This window comes from Triturus cristatus, chromosome 10, assembly GCF_964204655.1.
Source record: "Triturus cristatus chromosome 10, aTriCri1.1, whole genome shotgun sequence".
Taxonomy (NCBI): Eukaryota; Metazoa; Chordata; class Amphibia; order Caudata; family Salamandridae; genus Triturus; species Triturus cristatus.
Window position 1 is genome coordinate 509,656,406 of NC_140593.1, and position 14,150 is coordinate 509,670,555.

The 14,150-nt window shown below is 45.8% G+C and overlaps 1 protein-coding gene across 1 annotated transcript in view; it reads right to left on the reverse strand.

The window, feature by feature from the left end:
* Nucleotides 1–14,150, reverse strand: part of NOM1 (nucleolar protein with MIF4G domain 1) — a 294,420-nt gene that overhangs the window by 172,847 nt on the left and 107,423 nt on the right. Inside the window, exon 2 of the mRNA XM_085631969.1 lies at nucleotides 8,540–8,661. Within this exon, the coding sequence (XP_085488095.1) occupies nucleotides 8,540–8,661 (122 nt within the window). The remainder of the gene's footprint in view (nucleotides 1–8,539; nucleotides 8,662–14,150) is intronic.

Genomic DNA, 14,150 nt, shown 5'->3' on the forward strand with positions numbered 1-14,150 from the left:
GAAAACTTTCCATGGCAACAGGGCTATGAATCACTTGCAGGAGGACGGAAAGGCTGAGTCCTTTGCTTGTGAGCTAAAGGAAATGTTTACCTAAATCACTGGACAGGAATGCATCGGCTGAAGAGTAAAATAGATAATTCGAAGGTGAAATACAACTTCTTGGCAGACAGGCGAAAACTGGCCGAGGCAGTCACCGTTAGCTGCACAGGGAGTAGGACAAAGTTCATGGATACAGATGCGAGCTCAAGCTGAAGCTGTCAAAGACAGAGAGCAGGGAAAGGCTTTGAGGACAGAATCGGGCCTACTTGCCTGAACTGTAAAAATGGAGTAACTTAGCCATATAAAGTCGGTGGCTTTTCATACTTAGGAATCGAATATCCAACCCTGTGATGGCGGATCTGACAGAGAACATGTCAACGGTAGACACACATATGTTTGCGTCTTAGAAACTGGAACTGGAGGGAACATACATGTACTTGTAACATGCATATAGAACCGTTGGGGTCCAAGATAGGGGACATAACTGATCAGGAAAATCCACATTTCCACAATATGCAAATAAGTGTACAGAATCATCAGGAAGCCTAGCACATCATTAGATCAAACTCTCCCCCTGTAATGGCCATTTTTGTTGCAAAATATTTAGGTGCGATGTGGGTGATTTGTGGTAATGCCCTTTGGCGCCTTTCGACTTGACAGGCACTATTCGGTTTCATCTCCTTTTTTGCTTGTTTTATCTGATAATCAATTTTGATTTTACTTTAATGTACAGATTTTATTTATTAGCTGTTTAATTTTTTATATGATCACTTTTGCAATGGATTTTAATTATGATGTACATTGTATCTATTGTATATAGCGTGTGCTTTCATGGCCCTGGTGGCAGAAATAAAGTAGTTTGAAATGAAATTACATGATAAAACAGCAAATCATAACACTGCAACGTACCTGGCTCAAAACAAACACCAATCAAGACAAACTTCAACTACAGAAGCTTAACAGATTATACAAGTCAGCTATCAAAAAAGCTAAAAAAAAGTTACTATTCACACAGAATTCAAAATAGCAAATGTGCAAATAAAGAATTCTATCAAATTCTCACTGAATTTCGTAAACCAAATTGCCTAGAAAGAGCTCATCCCATTACTTAAGATTTCACGGACAAACTGACAAATCATTACACAACAAAAACACACACATCGGACTCATAATGTTAAAAAACAAGGAAAAATCACCAGCACCAACCCTTTTCCAAATCAACAATCCAAGAATACACTAACCAAGACTCTCCATTCCTTCCAACAAATTTCACACAATGAATTTACAGACCTGGTCAAAGCAAGCAGGCCTGTCGGCAGCCCTTCTGAACCGTGTCCACCGCAGACCTTCAAGAAAATTCTTCAAACCACCTCTGCTGCCAAACCAGTAAGAAGAATCATCAACAATTCTTTAACTACAGGAATATTTCCAGAAGAACTAAAAATGTCATACATACTCCCACTAGTAAAGAAAACAAACATGGACCCACTGAACACTGACAACTACGCCCAAATGTCACCTTTAATTAAAGATAATTCCATACTTTCAGACTTCCAAACAGAATTCCGTCCTGGAAGAGGCACAGAATTTGCCCTTGTTGACATCTGGGATGACCATAAGAACACAGTTGACAGGAATGGGGTTGCTGAGCAACTTCACTGAGACCTCTCAGCTGCCTTGGACACGTTTGACCATGACAATCTAACACAAAGACTCTACGAAGCCGGCATAGAGGGGACTGCTCTCGACTGGATCACATCCTACCTTCACAACAGAACTCATGCCATCCATACACCCCTTTCTCATCCAAACCGTACTTCACAAAAGCAGAGGTTCCCCCTAGGCTCCATCATCTCACCTGTGCTTTTCAACATGTACATGAAGTAATTACCGGCACTGATAAATCAAATTCACCTCACGTGCTATAACTATACAGATGACGCTCAAATACTACTTCAACTGGAATGCCCCAAAGACAATGGAAACTCGCCAGTTTCAGTTGTCTCAGAGCCGTGGATCAATGGATGACGTGGAGCCATCTCAAATTGAAAACTTCCAAAACGGAAATACTCACATGTAGCGATTGGAAACATTATGAACCCGCTCGCTGCGTGGCCTTATGATCTGGGAACACCACCTAAAGTATTGAAGGAAGTAAGAAACTTCAGAATGATCATGGACAAAGGGCTTCACAACCTTGTCAAGGGTAGGTAGCGCTATATACATACCAATGTCATGCCACCATTCGATATATGGCTCAGTATCCCAGACATAGTGTACATTAAAGGCCCCAGGAAGTAAAGAAGCAGCTATGACCCACAGGCAGCAAAGGTGTATCGATAGACACACACACTGATGTGCTTTAGTGGCCCTACACTGTAACAAAATTGAATGCCCCCACACAGTGCCGTTCAATAATGGGCTCATGTGGTAGGAAGCATTTAATAGGCACTTACAGTTTTGAGAATTAGTAACCTCTCTCAGCAATAACAAGCTCAAACATAATGGCTCCAGTCTGTAACCCTGCTTCTCATTAAAGCTGCTTTTGTTGGGGCCTGCATCCATAAGAAGTCAGTAAGGCCAAAGGAAACCTACTTATCACAGGAAAAGCAAAAGGAATCCTAAGGAATGGCACAATTTCTAAGGCTTCAAAGTAATGTCTCCATTTTGCTGACAGCAAAGTGTGGAGATTCGAGCAGCAAGTCGATGTGGAGGAAGAGTCTTCTTGTGAACGTTGTTTAAAAATCTCACCAAGCAGAGATTTTTGCACAAAACGTGTCATTCAAAGATTGACTGAGGTGAAGGCATATTCAAAGCTATCTTTCAGGAGTGAGGACATTAGGATTGGCAGAATTGTATTTTCATTGACTTCTGTAATAGGAGAGGTTTAGAAGGAGGACAGTAAGAACACACTAAGCAGTGGCATCGGCAAAGAAGGGTAAGACCCAAAATAGGCACACCATTAAAGGCTAGGTTTAAAATCCCTCAAATCTGCCAGTTTTAAATCGTGCATGGGTTATCCTGGTGTTTGAAGGAAAATTTAAATGAATTCAGAATGTGTGCTTGTCTTCTAATGCTGAATGAGCAGCAAAGCCTTCCCATGTGTCCTTCAGTACCAAGCAAGAGCCCCACAGCGGAACCCAAAGCAAACAAAAGCCACTGTCCGGCATCAGTACTCCAACTGATAACCTTTACCTTCCCTCATAACCCACGACCGGTTTCTACACCAGGCTACACCACAGAGAGTAGCTCATACAATTACCCCCTTCTGTGTACTGGCCATTCATAAGTGTACAAAGAGGCAAAGAATACATCACTTGCAAGGTGATGGTGGAGCCTGTTCAAGGTCCCTAAAACCAAGCAGCCCCATTGTCCGATGGAAGCCTTTCCATCTAGTCTCAATACAAAACTCCAGCTCTTGCCCTCAGTGGTTATGTGCGTAAGTGGAAGCTCACCTCTGCCACTTCTTCTCAACATCACAGCTAACACCCATGTCTTCTAACAAGCTTGGAAACAGAGTTCTGAATCAACAGCTTCAATGTATTGAATAGAGGCACACTATCTGGGAAATGGGACAAACCTGTATCTAGACAGATTACTTATTCTGCATACATAAAAATGTTATCAGCCAGCAAGAGGCCTATATTGTTCTCCTGAAATATGACAAAAGACATCATTTCTCTTTTGTCTTCCTCACAGACGAACAGGTGAGTAGGGAAGGTTATCCGTGATATTTTTTCCTATGTCTTTGCCATGTATACATACAGTGATCTTAGATATTTGAAGGTTTTCAAAACCCTGAAAGAAGCACAATGATTTGGTAAAAAGGACTACAGAAGAGCAGAGTGAGCCAACATTTTCACATTCTGCATAACCTATAAAGACTCTCTTCTAGTGAGTTACTTACATTTCCTCTCATGAATGGCTGGACAAGGGGCCATAATGAATAGGAGATTCAAAATGTTAAAACATTTTCCAGAGAGGGGTGGGTGTTTCTGGGCGGGGAAAGTGTTTGTTTTATTAGCTGCAACAAACTGCTGGATAGGCCTTGATAATTCACTCTGCTAAACTTTTCAAAACACTAAACCATTATTTAAGTCCAATAGTGCAAACGAGAAACTGACACATTTTTGCTGGATTTTATATGTCTGAGAAGAGCTAACATATACAAATTGTTTTCAACGCCTGTACCGGAGGCTTTCAGGTAAATCTGAAAAAAAAAAAAGATATTAAAAATACGTCTTGGCGATGAACACAGAAATGAAACTCAGACTCAGAAAAATTCAAGCAATGCAGTCCTTTAATTTGGTCAGATAAATTTTAAATCTTTTGACAAGTGGCATATTGCAATTAATCGCATTGTCAAACTAAAAGTTTCAGGTGCAATGTGCTGACTGTAAAACCTGCCTGAGACATTTACAGTGCCGGCTCGACCGGTTCCAAGTCAGCAGAATTGCTTTTGGCCATGGATGTGATGTGCAGACACATGCCCCAGATCTGACTCAATCTCATTATCATTATCATTGAGCTATAATTTGAGGGGTATTTTCCAATTAAAAAAGGAAGAAATCTTGAAATATGTGAAGATTTTTAATTAAAAGATTCCTCCAATACTACTTCAATGATAATTAAAACGTCCCCTGCTCAATAAGGTAGCAGAACAGTTATTTTTTATATTTCAATATACGAGTGTGGGCAAAATTAGGATCAAAACTGCATTAAAAAAAAAAAAAACACGACTGTATCCAAGTCAACAAAAGAGCCATTAAAAACCCCAAACAGTTTTTGAACACTGGTCAACACCACTAATAATACTTATACAAACTTTGCTGGTAATTCAGCTCCAAGTTCTCATGCGAGCCAGACCACAACATATCACCTTCAAACATACCACTAACGAGTCATGCACAATATGTAGTCCATTTAAGCAAAAGCAGCAATGTAAGTGTTAAGTTTTTGAGGGCATTAAAGTCCTGAAGAAGGCCTGGTTTGTTTCATAAGCACAAAACTGATACCATACAAAGCAGAATCTGCAGCACTGCTATAGCAACACACAATGCAAGTGATGCATGTGCCCCTTGCAAAACCAAATAAAAAATACTTGAATTGCTGCACATAAACAGATGATAAACTGAACAGTGCTTAAGTATACAGAGAGGCAGACATTCATGGCTGGCGCACCTCAACCAAAAGAGGAACTTTTAAAAAATCATCTGCGCCTGGGGTGCATTAGTACGAGACAGACAGATTTAGAACTAATAATTATAATAACTGGATGGAATAAATCTTACGGCACATTCCTAGACAGCTAAGCAGACATGTAAATATATCAAAATACTTTTTTGGTTAGTAGAGAGATTATCATGCTATTGTGCAACATAATATCTCACAGTGCTTGTCAAAATAATTTTGCCCATGTGATTTATATAAGGAATGCACATTTCTTTGCAGGGGGAAAAGATCCTAGGCCCACTCCTGCATCCTGTGACAAAAACCTTTCAAGCAAGCAGGGTTCAGCAACTGGTGGAAACAATGGTGGTGTGATACCTTCGGGAAAGGACCTCCTGGTTTATCTTAGATATCTCAATACAAATCTTTTAAGATAGTTCAGCAAGTAAAGTATTTGTTACTGAAATCTGTGCACAGCCAGTCACTCATTTCAATCAGGCACAATAAACTACACTATTTTTCATACGGAAGTCAATAAATTAAATTCCAGGGAACTGGGTAACTCTTATGCAGCACTATGAAAAGGCCTTTGTATAGCAAGAAGTACGAAGTAAGTAAAATAATATTTATCTGCTTTAATCTTATCCAGTCATTGATTTAACGCTGGTCATCAGCCAAGAATGTTAAATGATAAAAGAGTTTTGCCTCTCTGCTCGTTTAATTCCCGACGTTTTTTTTGCCTCTTTCTGCTAATTTCTGACCTGTATTTTGCCTTACTGCTTGTTTCTGACTTGTATTTTGCCTCTTTCTGTTATCTACTTTGCCTCTTTCTGTTCAATGCTGACCTCTAGTTTGCCTCTTTCTGCTGGGTTCTGACCTTTATTTTCCCTCTTTGTGCTAGTTTCTGTAATTTTACTTTGCCTCTTTCTGCTCATTTCTTAACTTTATTCTTCCTTTTGGTGCTAGTTTCTGACCTCTATTGTGCCTCTTTCTGCTAATATCTCACCTTCATTTTGCCTCTTTCGACTCATTTGTCACCTTTATTTTGCCCAATGCTGCTGGTTTCTGATCTCTATATTGCCTCTTTCTGCTCAATTCCCACCTTCATTTTGCCTCTTTCTCCTCGTTCCCCTGGGACTAAGGGGAAAGCCTCAAGGCCCGTGGTCCTGGCCAACTCCCCGTCTCCTGCGGAAGCAGGCATTGCTTTTGCATGAAGGGAACTGCTAGCTCCCTGAGTGCAAGAGCAATCTTTCATCTCTTTCCCTGCCAGCTTGCCTGCAGGCAGGGAAAGAGATGAAACCTCTGCTTCCAGCAGGCGGGAGCACTTTGACAGTTCCTGTAAGAAGAGTGTTTGCATTTGCGCCCACCAAGCTAAAGCAACCAGCTAAGTCCCAGGGGTGGGCACCACAGGACATAGCAGGAGCCAGCCCTGGGGCGTGGCGATCCCCAGGGCCATCTATGATTCCAAGAGAGGGGCCACGCAGCACCCCTCCTTCTTAGAAAAAGAAATCCCCCAGGAGGTGGTGGTTTCCAGGGAGCGAGAGGGCCACACGGCCCCCACCAATTGTTTTAATTGCCCCATGGAGGTGGTGGTCCCCAGGGCTTCTAGAAGCCCACAAAGGGGGGCGGGGGGGCCGCGTGGCCCCCCTCTATTATTTTTTTAAATGTCTAGTGGAGGTAGTGGTCCTCAGGGCTTCTAAAAGACCAGGAGGGGGGTACACCCGGCCCCCCTCCATTACTCTTTCTTTTTTTTAAAGCCCTGGGAGGCGGTGGTCTGAGGACCGAAAGCCACCCTCCTTTTTTTATGAGATGCCCCGGGACCTGGCCCACCCATGGACCTTTTGAAAACAAGTGCGGGAGTGAGTACTTGTTTTCTTTTTCTGCCTCAAATTCACGAATTTGAGGCAATTTTTGATTTTTATAATAAAGGTATTTTGCGCTGCGCTGGTCCCTCTGGGACCCCAAGACTAAGGCTAGGAGGGTCAGGGTACTCCTACCCCGCCTCCATTTCTTTTTTTCAAAATTTTTTCTTTTTTAGACTCAGCTGAAGCAGAGTCCCAAGATGGCTGTCAACACTTCCTGGTTAAAGTGTTGGCGGCCAATCAGAGCTCTGCATTTCCCTCTACAAGCTAGTTATTATTCGCAAAGTCGCCACGGTCCAAGATGAACAATTTGGATTTCCTTAAATTTCTCAACAACCACTTAATGGATTTACATCAAATAACAAAAAGCATAATCTGCGTACCAAAAGCTAGCTTTCTGCCAAATTTGTTGTAATTCCGTCCAGCGGTTCCGGGCTGCAGTTGTGTATAAAGCTTCTAAGGAAATTAACAAGGAAACTCACTTTTTTTGACCGCCCCCTTTTTCTATGCCCCCGCTTGACAGATCGCCCCAAAACTTTCCATGCCGAACAAGAATCACGGCACACTTTTTTATGAAGGTTTGTCAACCAGTGCCATAGATACAGTCAGGTCAAAAAATTATTTTCCGATGGAAACATGATCCTAACTAGAACTATATATCTATGTGCATTTCTAGGGTTTAGGGGTGGGTAAAGGTATTGGATGGTAAGTGTATTTTTAGGGTAATGGGGTGGGTAAGGGTATTAGGTGGTAAGCGTGATTTTAGGTTTAGGGGTGGCTAAGTGTAATGGGTGGTAAAGGCATTTTAAGGTTAAGGGGTGGGTAGGGGTATTGGATGCTAAGGGTAATTTAAGGGTTTGGGTTGGATGAGGGCATGGGGTGGTAAAGGTATTTTGAGGATTCTGGGGATGGGTAAGGGTAATGGGTGGTAAGGGTGATTTTACGGTTTAGAGGTGGGTAAGGGTGTTTTTAGGGGTGTGTAAGGGGATTAGGGTGGTAAGGGGATTTTTAGGGTTTAGGTGTGGGTGAGGGTTTTTGGGCAGATGGGGCAATTTAGGATTTGAGGTGGGTAAGGGGTATAGGGCGATTTTAGGGTTTAGTTGTGGGTCAAGATATTTGGGTGGTACGGGTATTTTTAATTTCCTATGGTCAAATAATGCCCCTCGTAAATCACTGCCACACTACAATCTCCTGACAATGCATCCATACTTCCAAATAATCTCCTTTTTTAACTCGTAGCATCAGTGGCTCTGTACTTAATCAGATAATTCACACACTGGTTAGATCTCAATCAAACTATGGCAGCTTTACCTTCTAAAAACGTCATACTTCCTATATGTTTATTCTCAATATTTGTAATCGATTAAATTAGACACACTTAAAATGAGCAGAGAGCTGGGCCCTGCAAAACTGGTTTGAGGTAAACCCCTGCAACACAGCACACCGTTGATAAATAGTCAAAACATTACCTGTTTATTAGGCCTTTCACACTTTTCTTCAGTCTTTCCAGTTCTTCCCTCCTCTTGGCATCCAGTGTGTTTGAAGAAGGCCTCATGTGTGGAGGAACGTACTTCTTAACACTCTCGTCATTCTTTTAAGAACAAGAAGTAAAAATTAGCTTTCTGAACAAAAGGCATTAAAAAATGCATGCAATTAACTTAGAAGACACTCATTTCAAATATAAACTCAGGCGCAATCAATGTAGGGGAAATACCACTCAAACCCTGCAATGAGATCTTTATGAAGGCTATTGTTAAGATGGATTTTCAAGTAATTCATGAACGTAGTGATGAAATTAGCTTGGGAGGTGCTTAGGAGACTTTTGACTGGGAAGCACTTGAGGAGACAACGGGGAAGCAGATGAAAATGCAACAATTCGAGAAGGTTTAGAAAAAGGGCAGAAATTAGCAAAGCAGATGGAGTTGGTCTACAAATTTAAGATGAAATAGTGTATTTATGAAGGGACTGCTGGTAGACGATAATGAGAGACCAGGTGCTAGAAAGAGGACGACAAATGCACAGGAGTAGTAGAAAATGTTAATTTTGTACACCACATTTCACAATATTGCATCCTAATCAAAGATGAGAACTTTTTTTTAATGAATAAAAATGTAAAAGGTATTGTAAAACTTAATTTCAGACATCACAAATTATACCAGTATAGTAGTTCAGCAGTTGACACAAAAAGTTAAACATCTACGGATTTTTGTATTATCTACAATCAAATTTAGCACAGTAATAGGTTTATCACTAAGACAACTTTTACTTCCTCAAATAAATATCTAGCTACATGGGTCATGTGATAGCAATATACATTAGGTACAAATAGGATCCTATTGTCTAACATGCTCTCTTCTCTCAGTTCTAGAGCTAGAAAGAGACAAAGTATTTTTCCATTTCTACAGCAAAGTTTTTAAGCACAGAATTAGCACAGTGCCGGGGGCGCTAGGTGGCGCACTTGAGGAATGGCTGCCTTCGGGTGAAGCTCCCGCAGTCCGGCAACATAATCCACTCAAAAATCCTTCTTCACGGGCGGGTATGCTCTGCAAACGTCTACCTTTGATGTAGAACTGCCTGCTGTCTAATACTGGCGAGTCTTGGGGGTGACGGAGCACTGAGGCGGCTGCAGGTGGAGGAAACATCCCCGACCGGAGCGGGGTGCCTGACTGGTGGAGGTTTGAGCCGAGCACGTTGCAGACACTATAGGTCGATGCGCCCACGAGGTGTGTAGGCCGCAGAGGGCGCAATACCGCAGTCGAGTCGGCACGCACGAGCCGCAGCAAAGTGAACTTGCCGGCACTGGGCCTGAGCGACGGTGCAGACAGCGGAAGTCTGAGAGAGATGGCTGGGGGCTTTGGGCAGAGTCCGGGCAGACAGTGTGAAGCGCAGCGAGAGCCTGGCCAGGCCGGGCGCTATAATCACCGGAGCGGCCCAGAGCTGCAGGCGGGGGGACGCCCGAGGATCGGTGGTGATCGATCTACTGCCCCGACATCACACGGCTGCCTGAGACCTGGTGGGCCCCTGCAGCTGACCGGAGGTGGGGCTGCGTGAAACACAGGAGAGAGCGACCTTGCAACAACGCCGGGAAGCTGGGAGTGGAGACGGCGGCGGATCACTGACACTGGCGGAGCGGAGCTGCCCGGAACACGGTAGGCTCCTGACTCTGCAGAGGGGCGAGGTGGTGGAGCGCTCTGTGCCATGGGTTATTGAGCTGCATGGGACCCCGCGGTAGTACCTGGAAGCTGGGACAACGGGGATCCTGCGATGCTGTGAGAGCTGAGACGAGCAGCAACCGAGAGCACTGTCTCCCGCTGTGTGAGTACAGGCGCGGCTTCACCCGCAATAAGTGCTTTGCCTACTCTCTGCCTAATACCCTGGAGGTGCTGCGGGACAACGGTTGCTGTCACCTGCATGGACAGTAACGCTTGGTTGGATGGGTCTGTGCTGGGCCTGCAACCCGGTTGCGCGATATCGCTAGTGTGGCTACGTTGGTTGCGAGAGTGCACCGGAGTGACTACTGGCGAGGGCCTTGCGATACAGGCCCGAGAGGCCTGATTCCTATCGGTTGCGGACTGCCCCGCGGAGACCTTGGTGTGGACAGAGGCAGCGGCCTGCGAGACGCCTTGATATGAGGGGCGATTAAATACTGACTGGTAACGGTGTATATTCTTGGCTGGGAGCCCTACGCGACAGTGGAACGATGTTGGAACGGTGCTCCGGGGAACTAAACAGCGCCAGCAACCTGAGGACTAAGGGGGGTGTCCGCCGAGGTGGGAACACCCAGGTCGCACGGCCTACTGTGGCGATCGGTGCTGTGGCCGGTGTGGACGCCCGATAGCTGAGTGGGAGAGCTGTTCGTATTCTCCTGAAGTATGGTGGGGTTTGCATCACGACTCGACGCGATGGGGAAGATAGATCCCTGCCAACCCCGGCTCCACTTTGAGACGAAAAAAACTGCTAAGCTGAGTCCGGAGGGCAGTGTGGAGCCTGCGACAGCTGGCGCCCGTGACTCATGGCAGGAACCGGACATGGATATGAAATCTATCCTCCTGGAGGTGCGACAAGAAATAGCCTCAATTGCCGGAAAAATGGATGACATGAACACACGAATGGACAATATTGCGCGCACGATAGATGGACACGAAGATAAAACTCAAGGAGGCGGAAACGCGCATCTCGGACTCGGAGGACACAGCGGCGCGCATGCAGCACACGATGACACAAATGGACAAACTTCTGAAAGTTATTGCTGCTAAGAGCGAAGACATTGAAGCGAGAAGTCACCGCAATAACCTCCGCCTCCTGGGTATTCCTGAAACTACAAATACAGGAAGGATGGAACTTTATGTGGAGAAGCTGCTGCTGGCGACAATCGGAGCGGACTCCTTTTCATCCCAGTTTGTAGTGGAGCGTGCGCACCGTTCGTTGGGCCCCAGACCACCAGTGGGAGGCCCGCCGCGACCTGTCATCGCACGGCTTCTCAATTACAGAGATCGGGACGTAGCTCTCAGGATGGCACGAGAGAAGAAACAGCTTCAATACGAAGGTGTAACCTTCACTATATATCCGGACTCACTGCGTCGGTGCAGGAGGATAGAAGAAAATTGCTCCCGGTGAAACAAAAGCTCCGACAGGCCCAAATTGACTACGCTCTGCTCTACCCGGCCCGGCTTCGTATTACTCACCAGGGCAAGCAATCCTTCACTAAGCCACAGCAGGCTGAGGACTTTTTAAAACAACTGAGACGCCGCAATACAGGGGAACGAAATACTGCAGGGTCCCGGTCGCCCACCACTTCGGACATTGATTGAGGGACTGCAGCTGTGTTCGTAGGTGAATGCTAATCTAAGTTGACATGAGTGTCACGCCCCACCTTCATGGAGGCCGTGTACTGTATGATGAACTGCTTCCCCCACACCACGCAGAGTGGCGGACCTGTCTCTGGAGAAACTGCTACGAACATGCCGGAAACCCTTGCCTTTCTGCTGGGATATGGCACGCTCTTGCGTATCCCTCAGGAGGTAGAGGGAACTTGTGAGCCACCTGATGTCACACCCCAGTTGGGAGATCCCCCTCAGGGCTACTTTTGGTACTGTAGACTTTGGTTTGACACTTAGTTAACGTGTCTTAGGGTTTGGTAGAGGCTTTCAGGTTGGAAAGGGAGGGGGGGAGGGAACGGAGGTACTGGCATGGTTGGGATGCTTCAGTGGGTGGGGGGTGGGGGATGGTTAGTGGGAATGTTCTAGCATTCATTCAGATGCTACTAGATAGACAAACGCGCACTGATACAACCGCAGACAGGGACGCACTCAGGGAAATGTGGAGGACATTGACAATTGACAATATGAAGAATGGAAGGTAGGACGCCCGACAATTGCATAGGGGTTCTCTCCTGGAATGTGAGGGGGATGGGGGACCCTAGAAAAAAGAGGCAAATACTCTCATATCTGGATAGACACAAGGTCAGTATTGCACTGTTGCAGGAAACACATTGCGCTCCGCAAACTGGTAATACATTTGCTGGGAGGTGGGCGACCTACAGGCTTTTTTCCTCCTACTCGTCCTATGCTAGAGGGGTTGCCATCCTAGTCAAACGCAATACGCCCTTTCTGCCGCAGGGGGAGTTGACGGACCCGCAGGGCAGATATGCGAAAGTGTGGGGGAGGCTGGGACCGGATACATTCACGTTGGTGAGCTGCTATGGTCCGAATACTGATACACCGTACTTCTTCACTGTCCTTTGGGGCAAAATAATGGCATTGGGCACCACACACATCATTTGGGGAGGGGATTTTAATGTAGCCTTTGTACATGCCATGGATAGATCGACAGTGCTGCCGCACCACTACAATCGCACACAGGCCACGATGAGTGAGATCCTGGAGGAGGGTAGGCTGCTGGACACCTGGCGTCACATGCACCCGCAGTCCATGGAGGGCACGCATTTTGTATCGAGTGTGGCATCCTGGGCCCGGATAGATTACTGTCTAACATCTAGGGGGTTTGGACCATGTATTCGCAGAGATAGCCACCTGCCGCGCACATATTCGGATCACTCACCGGTGCATCTTGAGCTTGATCTGGTGGGAGAAGGTGGAATGCGCAGGTCGTGGAGACTGCAGCCTACGGCGCTGCTAGATCCGGTGTTTCATGCCGAATTAGAGGAGGAGATTGTGCTTTTCTTTCAGAGAAATAGGGGCTCAGTAGACTCGGTGGAGATTCTATGGGAAGCATTCAAAGTTACCATTCGAGGTGTATGCATGTCGAAAAGCTTCGGAGTGCTTCGAGATATGCGCAGAAGGCACCGGCGATTAGAAGTAGAGTTGAAGGCATTGGAGCTGCGGATGACTCAGGAAGCCGAGGGAACAGCGCATGCAGAGTTCAGGGACAAATTATCGGAATATGTAGATACGGCTGATCGGGAGTCCAAGTTCTTTATAGGAGAGCACGGCGATATGGAGAGGGGGAGCGCCCGGGTAAATCGTTAGCCGACGCCATACGGGCGCCTAGGTTTTCCAATGATATCCTAGAAATGGGGACGCGGATGGGGAGATGTGTAGGGACTCGAGGGGGGTGCAGGATAGATTTATGGATCATTACGCCAAACTATATACGACACAGCGTAGGGACCTCCTTGAATTAGAGTCGTTCCTGGGAGATGTAGCGCTTGGATGGCTGGAAGACCACCACAGAGAATTCCTTTGCGCCCCATTTGAAATAGACGAGATTTGAGAGTCAATAATGCAGCAGAGATCCGGCAGAGCGCCGGGGCTCGATGGAATCCCAGCGGAATTTTATAAAACGTATGTGGATACCATGGCCCCCATACTGAAAGAACTTTATGGAGGTAGCCCTTGAGGAGGGCACGCTTCCCCACTCTATGCGAGAAGCCCTGATCACGTCCATATTAAAACCTGCCAAGGATCCACAGCTGTGCGCCTCCTATAGACCGCTGTCGCTCCTCAATTGCGATACCAAGATCTTGGCTAAACTTATAGCGAATCGGGTTCTCCTTCTCATAGGCAAATTGGTCCTGCCGGACCAGGCGGGCTTTGTCCCAGGGAGGGCAACCTCGCATAA